The sequence below is a fragment of the Penicillium manginii genome, assembly GCF_028828005.1.
Source record: "Penicillium manginii strain IBT 31320 chromosome Unknown utg000005l:1.0-5665137.0:1.0-5668048.0, whole genome shotgun sequence".
NCBI lineage: Eukaryota > Fungi > Ascomycota > Eurotiomycetes > Eurotiales > Aspergillaceae > Penicillium > Penicillium manginii.
This window is the reverse complement of record NW_026643106.1, coordinates 1368409-1388211: the sequence shown is the minus strand read 5'-3', so window position 1 is coordinate 1388211 and position 19803 is coordinate 1368409. Positions and strand designations below refer to the sequence as shown.

General features: G+C 49.7%; 3 protein-coding genes across 3 annotated transcripts; 2 read left to right on the top strand and 1 right to left on the bottom strand.

Annotated features, from left to right (window-relative positions):
- Positions 1 to 123: 123 nt before the first annotated feature.
- N7533_006894 (ATP-dependent helicase) lies at positions 124 to 3180 on the top strand (the record flags this gene model as incomplete). The annotated part of the gene is made up of 2 exons (XM_057103544.1): positions 124 to 492; positions 547 to 3180. 2 exons carry the CDS (start codon positions 124 to 126, stop codon positions 3178 to 3180), a joined length of 3003 nt encoding a protein of 1000 aa, XP_056958501.1.
- Positions 3181 to 4374: 1194 nt separating this feature from the next.
- N7533_006893 (uncharacterized protein) lies at positions 4375 to 4687 on the top strand (the record flags this gene model as incomplete). Its single annotated transcript, XM_057103543.1, has 2 exons — positions 4375 to 4462; positions 4572 to 4687. 2 exons carry the CDS (start codon positions 4375 to 4377, stop codon positions 4685 to 4687), a joined length of 204 nt encoding a protein of 67 aa, XP_056958500.1.
- Positions 4688 to 8412: 3725 nt separating this feature from the next.
- On the bottom strand, positions 8413 to 9779 carry N7533_006892 (G1/S-specific cyclin; the record flags this gene model as incomplete). Its single annotated transcript, XM_057103542.1, has 3 exons — positions 8413 to 8706; positions 8768 to 9502; positions 9567 to 9779. 3 exons carry the CDS (start codon positions 9777 to 9779, stop codon positions 8413 to 8415), a joined length of 1242 nt encoding a protein of 413 aa, XP_056958499.1.
- Between the last annotated feature and the right edge of the window lie 10024 nt (positions 9780 to 19803).

Below are 19803 nucleotides of genomic sequence, written 5' to 3'. Positions count from 1 at the left end.
ACCTTGCAGGTCATGTATGTAGGTATGTATGTAGATCACATGACACCGTGCCTCATTCGCGTCATCCCTCGCCAAGGCAAGACCGCTTGGAACCAACCAAGAACTCAGAAATCTCGAAATACCATGGATTCTATTCTAGATGGCCTCAACCATGCCCAGCTTGAGGCAGTCACCTCTGATGCGCCTATTTTGCAAGTGCTCGCGCCACCAGGCTCTGGCAAAACCAAGACCTTAACCGCACGCGTCGCGTATCTGCTCTCACACCATGGATACTTACCCCAAGATGTGATCTGTTGCACTTTTACCATCAAAGCAAGCCGAGAGATGCGCGAGCGTCTTGCGAAATTAATCGGTGCACAATCAGAATCACGGCTTATTTTGGGTACTTTCCATTCGATCTGTCGTCGTTACTTGTGCAAGTATGGCTACAAGATTGGCCTGCCCAAGGGATTTGGCATTGCGGATTCGGATGACACTCGAGGAATCCTCCGGGTGAGTTTACCTATATTTGAATTTTGGGACTATCTATTAATCAAAAATTATCAGAGAATCATCAAACGCTTGAATTCTAGCATGGAAGTCAAGGCTGCCCAAGGGGGCATTTCACGCCACAAAGCCCATGGGCTCACTCCTGATGCACTAGCAGACCAAGCCAAGGCAGAGGGAATGGAGCTGGTGGATATATACCGTGCCTATGATGCAGCACTGAAAGCTTCGAATCTTCTCGACTACGATGATCTACTCTTGCGATGCGGTGACCTCCTCAGAGAGCACCCAGAGTGTGTATCCAACGTGCAGGCAGTTTTAGTGGACGAGTTTCAAGATACGAATATCATCCAGTATGAATTGATGAATCTTTTTGCGGCAAAAAACCAACGAATTACCATAGTTGGAGATCCGGATCAAAGTATCTATGGTTTTCGGTCGGCGGAGATCCAAAATCTGAGGCGGATGCAGCGGCGGTACACAGACACGAGGACCATCTTCCTCGAGTCGAACTATCGCTCTTCAGCTTCAATTCTCAACTCTGCCCAGGAAGTGATTGAGCAGGATACCTCACGGCCCGACAAAAAGCTGCAGCCTACCCATTCCTTTGGCACTCTTCCTGTCCTCAGAAAACTTCCTACTGTTAATGCCGAAGCCCTCTGGATGGTTCTCGAAATCAAGCGTTGTGTTGCTATGACGGGTGGTCTCGTGCGAATGTCGGATATTGTAGTGTTGCTCCGGTCAGCTTCCCTTTCGACGCGTATCGAGACGGCATTTGGACGAGCTGGTATTCCCTACAAAATGGTGGGAGGTCGCAAGTTCTTCGATCGGACAGAAGTCAAGACACTCCTCAATTATCTCCGAGTCGTGAGCAATACGGGCCATACAGATGCCTTACTCGGCATCATCAATGTGCCACCGCGCAGAATTGGCGATGAGACTATAAAACAGTTGACAACTGGCGCCGACAAGGCTAAAGTTCCTTTATGGTCGTTCATGAAAGATGTTATTCAGGGCCGTCGATCAACTGAAAAGAAGCTGCAAAAGGCGGCTGAGCTAGGACTGTGTTCACTGGTGAAGTTAATTGATGCTTCGAGGCAAAAGCTGCAGGACTGTCAAGACGCTACTGCCCCTCGTGTACTTCTCGAATACATCACAGAAAACCTCTCATTCCAAGAGTATCTTATCAGAACCTATCCTCTGGACGAAGACGGCCGCTGGGCGAACGTGAGAGAATTGATGGGCCAAGCCAACGAGACAGCGCTTTCGGGCGAGGATGCGGACAAGGAGAACGATTTACCTGAGATCGAAGGCATTGAGCAGTCAGCGATGCACTTGGGGGAAGAGGCTCTGTCTCGATTTTTGGCCAACGTCGCTCTTTCTACCGAGGCACAAACACAAAACGAGGGCAAAGAGGGTGAGAAACCACCAGAGACTGTCACAATTTCCACTATACACGCAGCGAAAGGCTTAGAGTGGCCTGTTGTTTTCATACCAGCCGTATACAATGGGAGTATTCCACACTCGCGGGCAGAGGTGATTGACGAAGAAAGACGTCTTCTCTATGTTGCGATGACGCGAGCACAAGCCCTGTTATACCTCAGTCTTCCTCTACGACAGCCACGAATTGGAGAAGGAGAGGACGCATCTACCACGCTGACGCCATTCCTTCCTTCCAAAGTCACGACGACCAGGTTTCGTCCCAGGGGACCCAACTTGCACGAGAAAGTGGTATTTTCAATTGCTGATATCCTGCGGCGTCCGAGGCCATCGCCCGAGGACATGTACAAAATGCTCGATACGCTTCCGTCGACACTTGACGATAGGTGGACGGCCGAAGGAGAGGAGCATCTCGATAGTCAATGGGATAAAGGCCACGACTCGATTGAAGGACCATATCCTAAACGACGGCGAGCTGATGGCAACCAATCTACCTCAACGACATTCATGTCAGCTAACACTTACAATATGAGCAACTCATCGAACTTCATCGCCCCTACAACCATGTCATCTGGCTTTTCATCTGCTCGGGATTATGCTGCGACCTCATCTGCCAGTCAGGAGGCCATTACGGAGGATAAATACAATATTGTTAAGGATTCAATCCCTGTAACTAAAGGGAAGAACGCGAGTGCCAAAGATGGGCTTACTCAGGCCAGCATTTCAAACTTCTTCGGCGGCCCAGGATCCTCCCAGAAGAGGGAGCCTGCCCCAACCACTCGTCCACCACCTCAGCCGACACAAAGAAACCACATGACATCCCAAAGTAATCGACCTAGTTCCAATTTCGTTCCGCCCACCCTTTCTTCTCATCGCCCCCAGCCCCGGCCGCTTCATCCGACACGACCAGCGCTAGAACCATCTGAGCCCAACAACTATACGTGGCTGGCGGCTCCCTCACGACCTGTAATGAAGCTGGGTAGGATGCAAGTACAACAATCCAATGGAGACAACACAGCGGAGTCAAGGTCTGGGTCAGGTGAGATGAAACAGGAAAGCTCCACCCCGGAAAGTCAGAGCACCCAAATTAGGCAGAGCGGACAGGGCATTGAGTCGGTGACGTTTCATACCACGACGATGTCAATGGTACGCCAGCAAGCCTCGGCGCCGGCACGGCGGACGCTTGGAATCCGGCGGAGTATGAATGGATGGGAGGAACGGATGAAGCGGGAGGGCGGTGGCCAAGTGCGTTGAAGCGGGTCTAGAATTTATAGAAGTTTGTCCCATTTGTTTTCCAAAGGCTCAATACACTGTTACACGTCTCGCAGCCTCATTGTCATTCCTGTTGGGGGGCTTGCGGTTGCCGGGGAAAGGAAAATGACCTATCTCCTCCCCGTCATGTCTTTCGTGCCCAAGCAATGACAAAATGGCTCCGCTGAGGAATCGGTCTGGAGACTGGAGTGACGCAGCAGTGCATCTCGCCAGGCATTACGGAGTACGGAGTACAGTCTGAATGCATGATCAACTATACTTCTTTCGGGGCGAATGGGTATACTGCAGGAGTTCAATATGTACAAGTGTTTACAAGCAGAACAAGTGATCGTCCAGGGCCCACGGGAGCAGCGATTGGCGAGGCCACGCTATAATCGCAAATGATCAACCCAAAGATGGACCAGGATGGATCTCAATCATTCGGCCAGGGGAATCTGGACCAGAGTGGACCAGGGTGGAAAGGGAAGCTTCACCGACATCACAGCGATGCCCCTGGTTCATTGACATCACCGTCATTTTGCCGCGCAATCGAGAGCATCCCCCTGCACGGCTCGTTCCCTCAGCGGTGAGGTTGAGGAATCCTCGTCTCCCTGCTGAGCCCTGGCGCCATTTATCCTCTACCAGTCACCACTCACCATTCAGCCTGCTGGCTATTCTGGGAGAGAGGAATGGCTGACTCATCATTATTGGGTCCACCGCGTACGACGAGTCCACCGCGTATGGCCCGCGACGCGCTGACTGGCTGCCCTGCTTTCGGCTGGGGGTTAAGGCCAATCATTCAGGCCAGACGCCGTAATACCAGGCACAAGATGCGTCAGGGGGCGATCCATTCCCGTGGAAGTCGAAGCTCCCTGGCGACGATACGGTTCCCCAGAGTCGTAGATCAGGGAATGGCCTGGGGTATACAAAAGCTGGCTGCTTCTCATCTTTCTCCGCTGCTAAACCACTCTATATAATCTCTAATCCATCACACCACCCGCCTTTCTTTCTACCTTGTCTTATACTTCTTTCAACGTCAAATTTATAGATCTCGTTGCGCGCAGTTCAACACTGTTTGCCCTTCGAGACCGATCAGCCCATACTACAGCTTAGCTCCAGCTCAGCTTCTCGGTCTCAAGCGTCATCATCTTTTCCCGCGCGCCTTCTTCCTATCTTCTTTCTCCCTTTTCCAACACCATGCCGCACAAGGTCAACAACGACTCAAATTCTACCCTAGCCAGCAGAGGCAGTAGTGGTGACCAAGTCATCGCAACGGAGGTCCGAGGTACGCCGATCCAGCATTGAGCACACCCTGATTCCTCCCCATTCTTTTTTTTTTTAGCGGAGGGCACCCCCCCTGTTCCCGATCCCCAGATTGAGCCCGGCTAATGCAGATACGCCCCCAGCCGCCAATCCCGTTCGCAAACCTGCGGTAGTTGTACACAACAAAGGTGGCCAAATCTACGACGAGACCCGTCCATCGGACTGGGACAAACAACGCTGGAAGTAGGCCTGCTTCTACCCGGGGCACAAACATCCGGCAAAAAGAGTACGAGCAAGGCAACTTCTGGCACCTGTCTCCCGTCCCCAGCTATTTTTATCCGCGCGGCTGGCTGAGCCAAACGATCCAAAAAAGCGACAACTCGCGAGAACGAAAAGTGAGGCGGCGATTGATTGTCTCGAACAAAATGTTCCCGAGAGTTGTCCGTGTTTCTGTTCATTTGCCCCCTTTTCTCGCTTCTTAGTCTCAAATTGGTTCATTGCCAATTCGAGACTAAGAAGGGATGGGTCCTTTCGTCACCGCTTCAACCGCGATCACCGATCCCCCCTGACCCTCAGATCCCATCCATTATGGCCTGGGCCCTGTGCTCCCTTTTTGGGTGTTGGAAGGGATGGGAGGGAAGGCATTTGCCATTGCCAACTCAACTGCTTGCTCCTACTCTTTTTTTTGGCCTTTTTCACACGCTCTTTGGCTGGAAGTTCTGCCCCGGATTTTTCGGCTGGGGAAAGCAACAGGGAGGATCCACCCCTCTGCTCCCCTAGCTTCTGCTGTGCACCCTTGTATCATTATTCTGCGGAGTTCTGGGATATTCGGCGTTATCTCTGTGTCTTTTTCTTTCTTTTTCTGGACCCCCCTCTCTTTCCCTTCTCGTCGTCGACCACAGCCCCCCGACCTTCTCACTCCTTGGACCTCTCCACTCTCACCTATTTTCTCGTGGTGACCTTCTCACCCCAATCTCTCCATCTTCCCTGTCTCCCTCACCCCCTTACACCCCCACTTCTTATCTCTCTTTCATCAAGTCGGTCTGCTTGACCTCGGAAAGGCTTACACGTGTCATACTACTTTTTTTGCGCATATGCCTTGCAGAATTCGTGATTCTGCGGGGTACGCGCTCGGGTTTTCTCCTACTGCCAGAGACTCCCACATCTGTCCTTCATTTTCTTTTCTTTACCTCTCATGAGGTTGCGATGCATAGCGTGGGTTAATCGGGCTTTGAAATTTTGCAAATGAGCGATATTTATATTCTGGAATATGTCTTACTTTGATCCAAATTGGATGCTATTTGAATTTAATTCAATTCAATATTTTTTTTTCTATGATACTTTCTCCTTTGGCCATTTTTGCTCTATTGACGTATGTTCAAGTTCCGAGCCCCAGGATTGTTTACTGGCTGTTTACTAGCCCTGAGTCGCTGTGCTCTTAGGTACCCTGTAGAGGTAGGGTGATCCACGGATTCTCTCCAGTCCGGGTTGGGTATTTGAACCACATCAACCTTTGTACTATGCTGGGAGAAGTAAACAATACGTAAAATAAAATTTAAGGATCCAGACGCAATCAGAATTATACATGTCACGATACGTGGTAGGATCAAGTTTGCGGCCCTGTCGCAAGCATTTGCAGGATCGCAACTAGGAGAAGCTACACCTTTATTTGGGGTCCCTAGCGGCAAACTAGATAGCACGTCTATGTGTGGGCGGACTCGGTGAAAAAGAGTAGCGTAACTTTGGGGTTTGGGCCTCATGATTGCTAAAAACTCACTAGTGGCTCCATGGTTTTACTGAATGGGAAATTTGACGCGGTAATCGTAGGAATATTCGCAACCGAGACGTGGAGACTATCACAAAGTTCAATTATTTCGTATGTACGGGGTGATGCTAGAACATATTTTTATTCAAATATTTTACAGTCTCATCTCAAGCCACCCAAATGACGAGTTGACTTCCTCGAGGCAGGAGCTTAGAGTCCTACCGACAATCTCGTTGCTTCTGACTGCAGCGAAATGGAGCGGCAACACTGGATATCATCTTCCAGTTACGCTTGCAAGTCAAATCAAATTTATTGGAATCTAGTTCAAACCAATCATTGTGGTAGTATCTGTAGTACGTGCGCCCTGTTACTACTTCCAAGGTTGCTACTACACAAATATACCTGGGTATATTCGAGTTCAGGTTGTTGATAATTGCCTCATACTCTCGATCCCACGTGAGCAGCGTTCTCAATACTTCAAATTCCCATGCCTGCCAGTGAGCTTGGCAAAGCTTGGAATCACCTGGGCACTACCTGCATTATAAAATATCAACAGGAATGCCAAGAGATGAACGATCTTAAATTACTACCTACTAATATTCTTTACTACCTAGGTAGTCAAGAGAACACCTGAATAGTATTCCAATGTTGTCGCGCATTCAGGGTGCTTCTGAGTACCGCGGGCAGGCAGCCCTGGAGTGTACGATCCATGGATATATCGGGCCGAGGAGCTCGGGATTCGCTCCTCGGGGAGTCAACGCACCTCAAGCCCAGGTGGATGGCAGGACCTCCGAATCGGGAAGAACCTTCAGATTATTAGGCAAGTTGGAACCTTGGAATGGAAATCCCCAGTAATACATACTACTGCCTAGTAGGTACCTAGGTAGGGAGGTAGGTACGCGACTTGGACTATGGTGAAATCAACCTGGGCACCCGGGCAGTGAGTGAGCAGTGGTGACGACTCGGAGTCCAAATTATTAGCTACTATATAGCTAGGTAGCCAGGTGGATTGCCTCTAAGATCGAAACTTGAACAAAACTTGAACATCTTCGATCGAAGTATCAACAACCTAGGAATTGTGCGCGATGACTGGCCTGATTTTATTCAATTACTAAATTAGAGGGGACCATAAAAAGGAGGCTATGCCGGCTATTACCGAGCTACATGGTTTACGTTTTCATGAAAAAAAATTCCACAGAACAGGATATCATTCGTGGGCCATGTGGCAGTATCGGATCCACACAGTAAATATCACAGCACAAGTTCACTGACTCGCCTGGTAAAAAGCGGACAAGAGACGGGCTGATCGGCTAGGTACACAAACAATGGGTAGGGGAGGGATAATATCAATCTCAGGTCTCGGTTGTGAATCCCCGGGAGACCGCAACTTTGTTTTTGCATGGTTTTCGTTCTTTTTTTGCTTTTTTTGTGTGGTGCCGTATCTATATGCCATTTTCATCCGCAACGCTTGTATATAGGTCGGGGGTACTGAGGCGGGAATAGTGCAAACCCCTTATTCAGTGGGGGTGCAGGCGAAACACATTAAAGGCTTTTTCTTCTGATGATGGGTGATGATGATGTGACAGGGGCGAGGCAGGGGTTTGCTGTAAAAAGATCGTGAGGAGTTGGGTGTTGGTGGATGCAAATGCGCAGCGCCGACGGGCGCGCAGCAGTAAGAAAAAGGTATCGTTCAGGCTCCGAAGAGTACCCCGACGACAGATAATGCGAATCGAAGATGTGTGTTGGGGTAAATGAGAACAATGCAGATGACAATCACAAATAGAAATCAAAATCAGGCTCGCTCTTGCAATGCTATGTGGAAAATGAGAACAAATGCACATGAAGACCCAGGGGATTGGGCCAACAAAGAGAGAAAAGGGGGTATGCAATTTTTAGAACAAGAAGAAAAAAAAAGGCTGGTCTCGACTCCGGTTCTGAGGACCGAAGCCGAATGCAAAGCGGTATGATATCGAAATGAAGAGTGGGATGGGTTCAAGTCGAGATGGCGGAGAAGCAGGTCGAAAGCCGAAGAAGCCAGCGGCTTAGGATTAGGGGTAGTATTAGCGGAGTCAAGAACCAACGCAAAAGCAGATGCTCCGTCGAATGAGTTCTATGTGGGCGAGATAAAGAGGCGCACGAAGAATATGTGCAAGACGCCGAAACACTTTTGGGGTTGTCGCTGCTTTTTGGGGGGCCTGTTGTCTTCTTTACATCGCACCCGCGTATGTGGGGTCGATGACCATCTGTGGCTGTGAAGTGAACTGCTGCATCTGTTGTTGCTGTTGCTGAGCGATGTACATGGCTTCTTGTTGCTGGTAGGCTTCAGTAGACATGTACTGCATCTCAGTTTCAGGTGCAGGTGATGGCGAGCAGCCATTCACAGTTGGAACGACTGGGTTGAGGTCCTGGTTGCCCATCTGCGCCGGGACAAAGCCTCCATTCTCCGGGGTAACCGGCGGAGTCATGTATCCGTGCGCAATGGCACTCAACTGCTGGGACTTCTGGGGGGGTAGCAAGTCCGATTTCTCCATTGTACGGCTTGGACTCCAAGGGAGTCTCGACCGGGGGAGTGCATCGGGCGTAGCTGGCCAATGAAGCCTGACGGTTAAGGAAATGTTCCAGGACCTTGGAAACGCGCGAGTAGTGGGCCGAGGCATACTTGCGAGCAACAACCGACGACGGCTGGTGAAGCTGCTGGGAGAGACCAACAAGAGTCATCGAGTCGTACTGGGAAGCCCAGTCGGTGTGACGAGGTTGCGGACGATTGAGGATGCAGCGTGCCAAAGCCAAGGCAGCCCGGGCGAGTTCCGAGGAGGGCTTAGAGACGAAATCGCGGTGGAATAGGGCAATCTCTAGAATATAGAGAGCCATGTGCTCCACCTCCGGGTCGTAAGCCTCATCCAGGACAGCAACCTGAAGGAAACTATCAACAGTCGGATGACCAATGGTCCAGCCCAGGGTTTGCAGAACGTGCCATTCCATCTGGATAAACATGTCATCATCGTAGAGAGAGCAGCACATCGACTTCAATTCCTTGACAGTGGGGACACGGTCTTTCTTGTCATTGTACTTCGCGGCAATGAGGAGAGCCGCACAGCCAACGAGCTGATAGTGACGCTTGTAGACCACGCGCTTGGAACAGTAACGATCCAAGAGGTTAATGGCCAGGAACAAGGTCGACGGCATGAGCTGGAAGGCAGTGTGGGCTTCGATCAGGAAGTCAAGGAGGTACGGACGCATGAACCATTGAATTTCGGTCTGAATATCGATAGATTCCACATCGGGGAGGGTTTGACTCTGTTAAGAAGATTAGCCTGCTGTTAACAAGAATATTTACTTGGAAGGGGAATAGAATACTCACGTCCATGTCAAGCATGTGCTTCAGGACATCGTCACGAAGCTCCTCGCTTGTCAGACGAGACAGTTGATCCGCAATGGCATATTGACGCTCACGAGCAACGAGCTTGTCGTGCTCCTGTTGCGCCTGTCTGTCTGCACGAGCACGGTGATAGTCATCCTCCACGAAGAAGGTCTCACAAGGCTGGAAGCTGGAACGAGGACGGGAGAAAGCCATGATGTTCAAATTATTCGAGTTAACCGTTGGTTGCAAGAGAGAGCGGTTGATATTGTTTAAATTTGCGAAAGCCGGAGTGGTGAACCTGAAGACCGAATGGTGATATCAGGTAACGACGGAAAGGAGGGAGTGACAGTCGTCGAGATTAAGCGAGTCAAATGAATGATTGGAGAATAGTTGGAAATATTAAAGAGTGGACCAGCGAAGAGACAATAGTCTGAGAGCTGGAAAGACAGGCCGGTGACCGGGAGGAAGTCTTCGAGGACGAAAGCTGTTGAAGGTAATTAACGTATTAGCGGGCGACGGCGTCGACGATTAAACAATTAGAATTAAGGTAGTGGCAGCAACGACAAGAAACGAAGTGAGTGTGTGGTGTAAGAAAGAGTGTGAGGATGAAAAAGGGAAGGCTCCGACCAAGTGAAGGCATTTGATATCCAGCCAGACAGGGCGGGTCACCTCCTTCGGAGAATACTGACCCAGTCAGACGAGCCTTCGGGCTGAGGGCACAATGCAACCCTTACCGTGACGGCGTGACTGGCATCTAGGCTAGGCAAGAACGCAGGAATGATCCGTTGAATTAGGATCCTGTAGGATACCAGTCCTAGAGATGAAGAACGACGAAACGTCTTCACCCCTGGGGCCAGTGCGTCTGCGGAATGTGGAGTATGAAAGGAACAGCACAACCCTATGTAGGGGGCCACCACGATCGTCAGGGGAGGGGGAAAAACGTGCAACAGGGACAAAAATCACAACGTACACTTCACGAGCTAACGTGTTCGGAATGAACCCCCAGGCTGATTTAAATAAAGGCCGTGTTGAATGGGTAGTTGGTCGGTCAACGACTTGAGGACATCCACACACAAGGAGCGGAATTGACACTAAAGTCACTGGGTAAAAACCAAACACCTGGAGAAGACAGCGTCAGCATGTATGCTCATCAAAATGAAAGCCACAATAATTGTCCTGCAGAAGGTATGTGTTGCCCCGGTGGTTGATCGTCGGCGGTTGTCCATGCCCCGGTATGTCACAAACTGGAGATTTTCACCACCCCTTCGTTCAACGCAGACCCCTAGGAGTGGACAAGGCAGTTCCATTCAAGAACAAGCCTGTCCCTGGAGGGATGTGACAACCGGACCCTGGAGCACACATTCCATGTTGCTTTGCAACTGAATATCACTCCGTTCCCTTCAAGGTGTGCCCTGAAGCAGTCGACAATGTATCCCGTTTCGTGGACTCGGCCTTGCATTTCCAACTCCTATTTATCTCGTGGTTTGATTGAAGAGTTTGATATTGTTCTCAGTGGCCGACAATTCGAAGCATTAGGGCTGAGCATGGAAGCCGATCTCCACCTGGTGTTCTCGTCACACAATTGACTCCTTTTCACCTATTTTGCATTTTGACGCAGAAGAGTAATATCATTGAACGATCGGTACCCAACATGACAGCTCGCAGTGAATTTCCACGTCCATCGAGGGTTCCGCAGTGTATGGTGTTTCGCATCGTTCGATATTCCGCCCAGGGCAACCCACACAGCAAGACAATTTTTTTCTCTCTCGAATTTGACTCACCCAAACTAGCAGGCTCTATAATAATCGAGAACCGAAAAATGTAGAGTTATCGAATCATCCGAAAGAAATTCAAGATGATTATCCCCACACTGTCGCTCGTCTAACCGGCAGGAGCTGGATCAGGGAGGTTGATCGTCGAGGGTCCGGGGATCAGGAGGGCACCGGCGGACGGAGAGGACGAAGGGTTCGCCGTTTGAGTTAACAAACAGTCGAATTGGGTGGGATCGTCAAGACCGAGGAGGGGATTCGACTTGACAGGAGTTGGTGTAGACCGAAGGAATTGAGACGGGTGCTCGATTCTCAGTCAGACAGGCAAACTCCGGGCTCTCCACAAATTGGCAGGGGAGGGAGGGAGAAAAGGGAAAGGAGAAAAGGGTATCGACGAAGAGAAGGGGAGGGGGAGGGGAGTACAAGGAGGAGGAAATTGAGATTCTCTCTCCAGGCGGGTGTGGGAAAGAAAAGAAGAAGAGGAGTGAGTGGAAGGCCGAGCTGAGACAGAAGGAGAAGCTGTGCGGTACCGTCATGACGGGGTTTCCGGGTGGAGGCTGAGAGTACCGGGAGTATTCAGTATTTACGAGAGATACGGGATTGGTATCATATCGTAAGGAGGGGAAAACTGCAAGGACGCGGTTTGAAACCAAGACTCGTACACAGGTTCACTTAGTGTTCACTTGATAGTATTCACTCTGTAATTTCCATAATATTCATATGTACATTCATATTCATACTCATTTCAGATCCTTATACTCGTGGGGTAAAATGGTGGCTGTAAGGTACTCCGTACTAGGTATTTGATTACACTTTCCGCTGAGCTGAGCTGGACTCTTCCTAGTTTTTGTGTGTACCTTAAGGTATAGTATTACACCGTACCTTCCTTCTGTACCTCTCCACCTATGAGAGTCCTTATTCACACCTTCATAGATACCCTCACTATTCTACTATTCTATTATTCTTCTCGTTCATTTTATACAATAATCCCTTAATTTAATTGGCAGAGTGAGATCATGAATTGCAGTATGCTGTCCTGTCTGACACGGTGGAATTGCCTTGTTGCCCCGAGTGGCCCTTGCTCGCGTGGGAAAACGGGTCCATTACGCTGCCCTTCCACGATGTCGATGTGTCGACCAGAACCATCCTAGTCATTTCACCACTTTTCTTTCTGAGGTGTTTCTTACCATACCTGCAGTCTTATCAGGGCATGCAGCACATCCAACCCTTGGGTAAGTTCTCGTTTCCCACTGCGTCGGCCTGTTGGTCGTGCTAGGATCGCGTTCTTGACCGTCTGCCGCGACCCAGTCATTTTTGCTCCGCATATAGGATACACTAGAGTATTTCGATCTGCCTATGGTAAAAAGCAGGCCATTATGGTAATTCGCCCAATCCAGCACTTCTTCCTAGTGGGTTCCACGCAAATCGCCCGACGATCGTCTCCTTCCAGCTCCAATTCCAGTCCCTCGTAGTCAGAGAGATAGCTTGAGATTCCTTGACCTGTCTACTCCGTACAAACACTACATAATAATCCGTACGGAGTACAGAGTATGAGGATAGTAATACCATGCGATCCACATCGTTGAGATTACTGGGCACATCATACTCCGTAAACGTAATCATCATGCTCATCATAAGTGGAGGAAACCATACACTTTTGAGGATGTAAATTGAGACAACGCCAGATCCTAATTTACTACTAATTTACCCTCCCAACCACGGACCAGCTGTAACTCCTGAAAACTTGAAACCCTCTTTCTCAAGCCCCGAGAAACACAATTCAACACATCAAACAGCGGACTTTCCGCCCCAAGATCGACTTGCGTACCGCGTCTCGGAGGCTGCACCATCGTTCCTGTTGGCCCGTCAGCGAAGACCGCCCCCCTGGAGCTGCTAGTGGCAGCATTGGCTTCGAATGGTTCCTCCATGCGATACGGTCGCGTCCCAGGGTCTACTCCGTACGGAGTACGGAGTACTCTGCCGTACATACTCTCTAGCCTTAGGTTTCCTGACTGGCCCGCCCAGGATTGCCCTGGCATTAACTTCATTGACATCCAGCCATCGCCGCCAGAGGCTTGGCTGCTTTCCCCAATGTTGCTGGTTGCTCGAGGTCCACTACTAACCTCGCCCCCTTTAGCCCCTCCGACCCGAGCCTCCTTGGTCTTGCAGGGATCTCATCTCGCCTGCGGTTCCCATGTGGGGGACGACTCGCCAAAGCAGGTTCTCAGGTCTCCTCCCCCCCCCCCAAGACTTCTGGCCCACGTTCCTCGATCCTTTTCCAGGGAACCTGATTCGATTGGCGTGCATCGTAATCGGCTTATCCGCTTCAGCTGGCATCTACACTTTCTTCTCCAAGGCTATGCTCGCTCTAGTGCTAGGCCGGCACCCCCTCCCCCGGTTGCACACGCAACAGATGCTCTTTCACCATTGCCCCTCGGTTGCTCGTGAGACCTGCGTAGCCACCGATAAGGTTTGGACAGGTGAGATGTCTTGATTCCATCCCTTTCTGTCTTCCAGAAGATTACCCATTACTTCCTCCCAGCTGCATGTTTGGGCTGAGGGGGATGTTGGGCCTCAAGGGGATATGCGGCGACATCCCACCCCCTGAGCCATGCTTGTACATAGCCATATACGGAATATAATACTTTTCTCCATCCCCAGTAAAACTCCAGCGAATCCCCCGCCAATAGCATAGGCCCCGAGTCATAATCGCTCCACACCCCATGGTGCGACTCGGACTTGCATGGGGTCTCCTTGCTTCGTCCCTTGTCACTCTGTAAGGTTGAAAGGGGAGGCTTAAACTTCAGTTCTTTTGTATCAACTGCAACTCCACATTGAGAAATCATGGGCTGATGCGACTCGGCCGTTTTACAATGCTAGCACAGGCGGTAGGTGTCTAAAGTCCTTTCCGACCGTATTGATCTATTATGGGCTGGATCTACATTATGCTCCGGAGAGCAATGAGCTATGCAGCTTGTTGCCGAAGACGACATACCTAAGAACGCAGATCAAGGCGGTCCATTCGTCAGCCTCCCTATTCATGTGGAGGAGGTTGACGAGGAGAACATCGGTAGGGTGCTGGAAATGGCACCGCGCTTGCTGACTGATGATCTTCCTCGTGAAGGACTGAGGTTAAGAAGGAGAGGGCGACATCCAATAACCGTCTCAGAATGGGCTCGGATCTGTACGACTTGACAACGTAAGGGACTCCCGAATATGGCAAGTGAATGATAGACATAACCAAATTTCAGAGGCATCTCGCAAACATCCCCTCGGTCTATTGCAGCGCCCAGCAGCCCAGAGTAGCCTTGGATGGTCGGAATCCTTAATCTGGAATGCCAGGTGCGGAGTGCATGGCAAAATACATAGAACTGCACTACGGAGTATGGAGTAGGCTACTCCTTAATATGCGTAAATATAGTTGCTTCTTTTGGGCAGCACATTTATTCGCCGTCAAGACGCCTCATCTTCTATTGGAATGCGTCATCTCACAAACGCGGCAATGGTACATGAGTTATTTCCTCGATGAGTCCTGCAACATGCAGCGTGTCGCCGATCTAGTTTCATCAATTTAACAGAAGCACGACAAAAGGGGCTCGCTGTTGCAGTCTAAAGGCGGACTATGCACAGGAGCAGGAACTTCATACAAGTTCGCAGTGTTGACGCCTGATGTTGTATAGCGCGCCCATAACTACAGTATCAAACTGTTAGAGTTGTACTGACTACTCCGTACCATGTAAGCGGACGCCCCTTTGGAATTTCAAGAAATGTAATACACAATGGAGCTGCCAACAATAACTCGACGTAAACCCGCAGCGCCCCGTTCGCATCCAAAAATAAAAAGAGGCGGCGCGACGCTTGTTTAATTAACCCCCCCAGAGGACCCCATACATCAGGGTCGTGTTCCACCACTACGGAGTAGACTGAACGCAAATCTATGGCTCTGAGTTACAGTCCGTGGTCCGGAGGACGAAGTGTCTCGCATGTACGGAGTACGGAGTACATAGTACATATGAGCATACATAGAGCCTAGCATAGAATTGTGAACTTCGAGTCTTGCGACCAGCGCTTTTCATCGGTACCTTTGCAAAGTCGTCCACAGCCCCCGAAAAGGGGTGTTGCGGCGATAGGACGGAGTATGCAGTACGTAGCCGGTATGGGGCACCCGACGCAATGCAATATCCGCGTGAAGTTCCTTGGCGGAAAAGGACCCGTAAAGTGACCGAATGGCTTGGAAAATACTGAACTATTCAAGTTTAGAGAAAGCTCGGGCTAGATTCTGACACATTGAGTGCATCCGATGCGCCCACCCGTTTATGAGAAAGGGGAATGGTCGGACTATCGCCCGGTCGCATTGGCTCGCTCTGTCATGCAACCTTGGAAGTTTTGTTTCTGTTTCTTTGCCTTGGGCTGCCTGAGCAACACTTTTGTAATCCGAGTTTCAACTGCCGACATAAAACTAGTACGGAGTACTTCGTATTGGCCCCAAGTCCATAGCTAGGATTCGTCTCTCGGGCTGGTCTGGAACTCACTTCTCACTGACCCCAAGTTATTTTTACCTTTACCGCCGAGCACAACATAGGAGTGACAAATTATTTATACTATTTTACATAGTAGTGGGTTTCCCTTTGCCTTTCTACATACTACTCACAGGCAATACTGCTCATTCAACAAACCACTGTCTAACGTATGAACAGAGTCCTGCTGTAGAAGAGTACAATGGCTCTATGCTTCGAGAGGTTTCAGTAAAAAAGCATGGGATGAACCTTAAATCCATCAGAGTCCAAAAATTGCATGTCTTGGGAGCAGCTTTCCAGGGGCCCTGTGAGATGTGCTTTATCTTAGTTTGAAGGGGAAGATTTAGCGGGCGGGTTTCTTACGGAGAACTCAGGGAAGACATGTGGTCTACATGTAGCTATAGGTATCATCCCCCTTACGTACAGATTCGTCTTGGTAGAAGCGTCCACACACATCGATATTTCACCGCTCTGCCACGTTCTGCAGCTGTTTTTGCGGACCTTGTGTTCTCCGTATGTAATCTGTACCTGCATGTCTTGTTCTTGCCGCTACGCAAGGGGTTAAATCTCCCGCTGCCCATCATCCCACTGATATGTGCAACTAACGGTGAGACGGCAATTGCCTTTGAGTTGTTTGCAGTTTCTTGCATGTCTGCTCTTAATTATCTATGTGCACGGCTTAGGGCACACCTGAGCCACCAATGAAGCTTCCCCCCCCATTTCTTTAAAGTTCAAGTATAGAAAAAACATATTGAAGTAAACCACCTGGGCGAATCATGTGCATTTCCCCCCGATGACCCTCGCTTGATTCCAAACCTTATAACTCGAGTTATCATATATTCGCTATCAAATGTATCGACCCTATGCTGCAGATGACCCAGAATTTCGTTTACAGATACACTCGCCCAGGTTTTGAAACCTGCAGTAGAGTATACATACAGAACGCCTCTGTACACTACCAACACCGCCGTATGTATCAGATCAGAATAGTATTGTATTGTGGAGGAGCTGTTTTGCCTACCTAGGTACGTCCCACCTGCATATTACTACATCTGCGAAACTTATGGACGTCCCCAACCATGGAAAGTCTCTGGCTCCTCCGAGTACATACCTCAGGCTCCACATCTAAATAACGGTTGTCCAGCAGGGCCGTGCCGGTCTGTATAAACCACGGTACCGGAAGTCTGTAGGCCTGACCGCTTCCCGGGACCTGTTGGAAAAACCCGGCGTCCAAGGCAACTTCATACAACGTAAGATAACCCTTCATTTGTGCCCTCTGCCCCGCTTCATTGACAGGCGGTTTTCGTTGTGGTCCACTGCGGTTTTGACGTGAAAAACAGAGTGCCGAACGAGTGGCGGGAGTCGGATCGAGCGGATACCATACGCACACAAACGGAAATTTGAGGTCGGGTACGGAGTACGGTTTCAATCGTCAGAACAAGAACAAGAAGAGGTCTTTTACTCAGTACATGGGCGATTTCTTAATCTATTTCCGAATATAGTATTTTTCTTGCCCAGCCCGACCATATGATTATGTAGTTTCGTTACTAAGCCGAGTCTATAATTTCTGAAAGTTCAGCGGACGCAGTTTCTTATTAGGCCCTCCGTTCAAAGCCATGCTGCATCGAAAATAATAATAAAACAAACTCATAGCCCCGAGGATTCTACTCGTATCGAACAGAATGCCCAGGTGTGTTCATTTTGACCGGTGAAATTTTTTTGGTATTGCCCCTCTGCGGAGATCTATAACGTGAAGTTTTTTTTCTTTTCTGCACCGCGATGTGGGCACTGCTCCACCACGTCAATTTCGCCCGGTCACTTGATTCCTTAAGCTGGCAAGATTCCGGGGTCGTGGACAAGGTGCGTTAAGCGTACAATCCGTTTGGACTCGCTCGGCTATACACTATGGGTCGGGAAAAGAATCTCGATGTGTAGCTTTCTTTCACCGGAAGGTGTTTTGCTAGTTTAAGATTGGTACCGTTGGATATCCGCACTATTGATCTCTGCCGATCAAATCTAATTTGACCAGGTTCAGGTTCAATGGCTTCGATGTATGTCAAATTTACATCAACGACTGAAACTAGAGCGACTGGCAAAAACTCTTCGCGCGTCCCCACAACGAATAAGAGTGGTGCTAATTAACAACGCGAATGCGAAGTCAAAGCCAATATGACCTTTTTAGGTAAAGCACCATGCGGTGGATTTGGTGTGGAGGCTCAACCATGGGTCTAGGGTATTTTTCTAGCTCCCCTTTTCCCCGCCCCTTTTTCATTGCAGGTGAGCTGTGCCTGGTCAATTCGCCACTCTATCTAAGTTTCCCCTCACACCAACATAAGTATGGATATCAGGAATGCTATTAGGGAGTACAGGGTCAAGAAATGATGCTCTTTTCAACTCATAGCTCTTAATTGCTCCCTTCTAGGTACGCATAGCTCTTAAATATGCTTTGATCGAATGCTAAAGGTAATCGGAGCAGTCAGGCTATTAAATACAACTAAGCCCAATTAGGTTTGGACCTTGAAACAAAGTGGGGAATACCCGTCGTGTAAAGAACAAACACTCCACATCGGAGCTTTCTGTATAGTACGGAGTACGCATTACTTAACTCAAGTCCCCATCCACAGTGGGATAAATGGGCAACAAAACCACGATTGGCCTTGGTATACCCGATTCCACCGAGAAATCGTGAGGTTCCAACACGTTGGCGAAACTCTCATTACAAACTCAAAAAGATGCGTCTTCCTGCAGGTGCAAGGAGAGTGCGAAATTCGATCGCGAACCCTTCCTACGGAGTTAAAGTGGATTGGCCTCGGCTTGGAAATATGCCGTCATCGCCGGGAATCGCGTCCCACACTTTGGATTCATTGTGCGCGTTCCCTCTGCATTGTGGCTAAGGACTACATAGATGACTTGATGAATCATTGAGTGGTTCCACGTCGATGAACGATCGTTTTACTTTCAATTGATCGTCCTTTACACATCCACGACAGGGTTGAGGCTTTTTACCTCGCTCGTATCCTGTCCCGGCAGACGACCACATGCATTGGCGGCTCGGTCACCATCCGGATGCGTATAAACGGGAGGCTTGGGACAAGAACATGGATTTTCAACTTGGCGCGAGTCACCGTGCTTGCACACATGATGATTCGGCCATTGCGCCTGGTTGGCACTGCTTGTCAATATCTTGTCGATTGTCGATCTGGATGTCAATGATTGCACCGAGTCTGGGTTAGGGTCTCCAAAACCCTGGGCTGGTTGAGGATAGTCTCCTCCAGCCCGTCTTTTCTACCTTTTTCAGGCTAGGCTTGGGACATATCAGGGGCGTGAGCGGAGTGGAATGTCGTGTCCAGGATCTGCAGTGGATTCTAGGGTTATTCGCCCATGTCCAAATCTAGTGATATGTTTCGCTTCCAAGCACGCGATCAGGAGGCGTGCTGGAGACGCGGCTCACGAGATGGATTGCATTGGGAGCGATGAATCGAACCTTATGGGAAGTTTGCAAATGGCACGAAGCGGGGTTGGAGGGCGAGATCTAAGGAGATCGCGAACCCAGCCCGAAGTGGAGCAAGCAATTTAACTCAGATCAAGGCAGCATAATACGAGCTGTTTCCCTGGAAGTTGACTTCCGGCAGGATCAATGGTGGCCAGTCATGCCCTTCTGGCAGCGGCTGTACGATCGTATTGAGTTGACCGGAACAATTTAGTGCTTATTTGGCTCTGGTGAGCTGCGCCCGAGCCCCGACTAACAATGGGCTGGCCCCCTCCTCAGCTTGAGCGAGTGAAATGAACCATGGCAAAATACCCGGACTTTAGTCTCGGACTACCGCATGAATAGGCGCTCAATTCCAAAAAGAAAGTTACCCCATCCATGGAATCGGATATGCCCGTCAGATTGAGGGTTGAGGATTGAGCAGAGACAGTCGAGATGAGTGGACATGATGTCCCAACTTC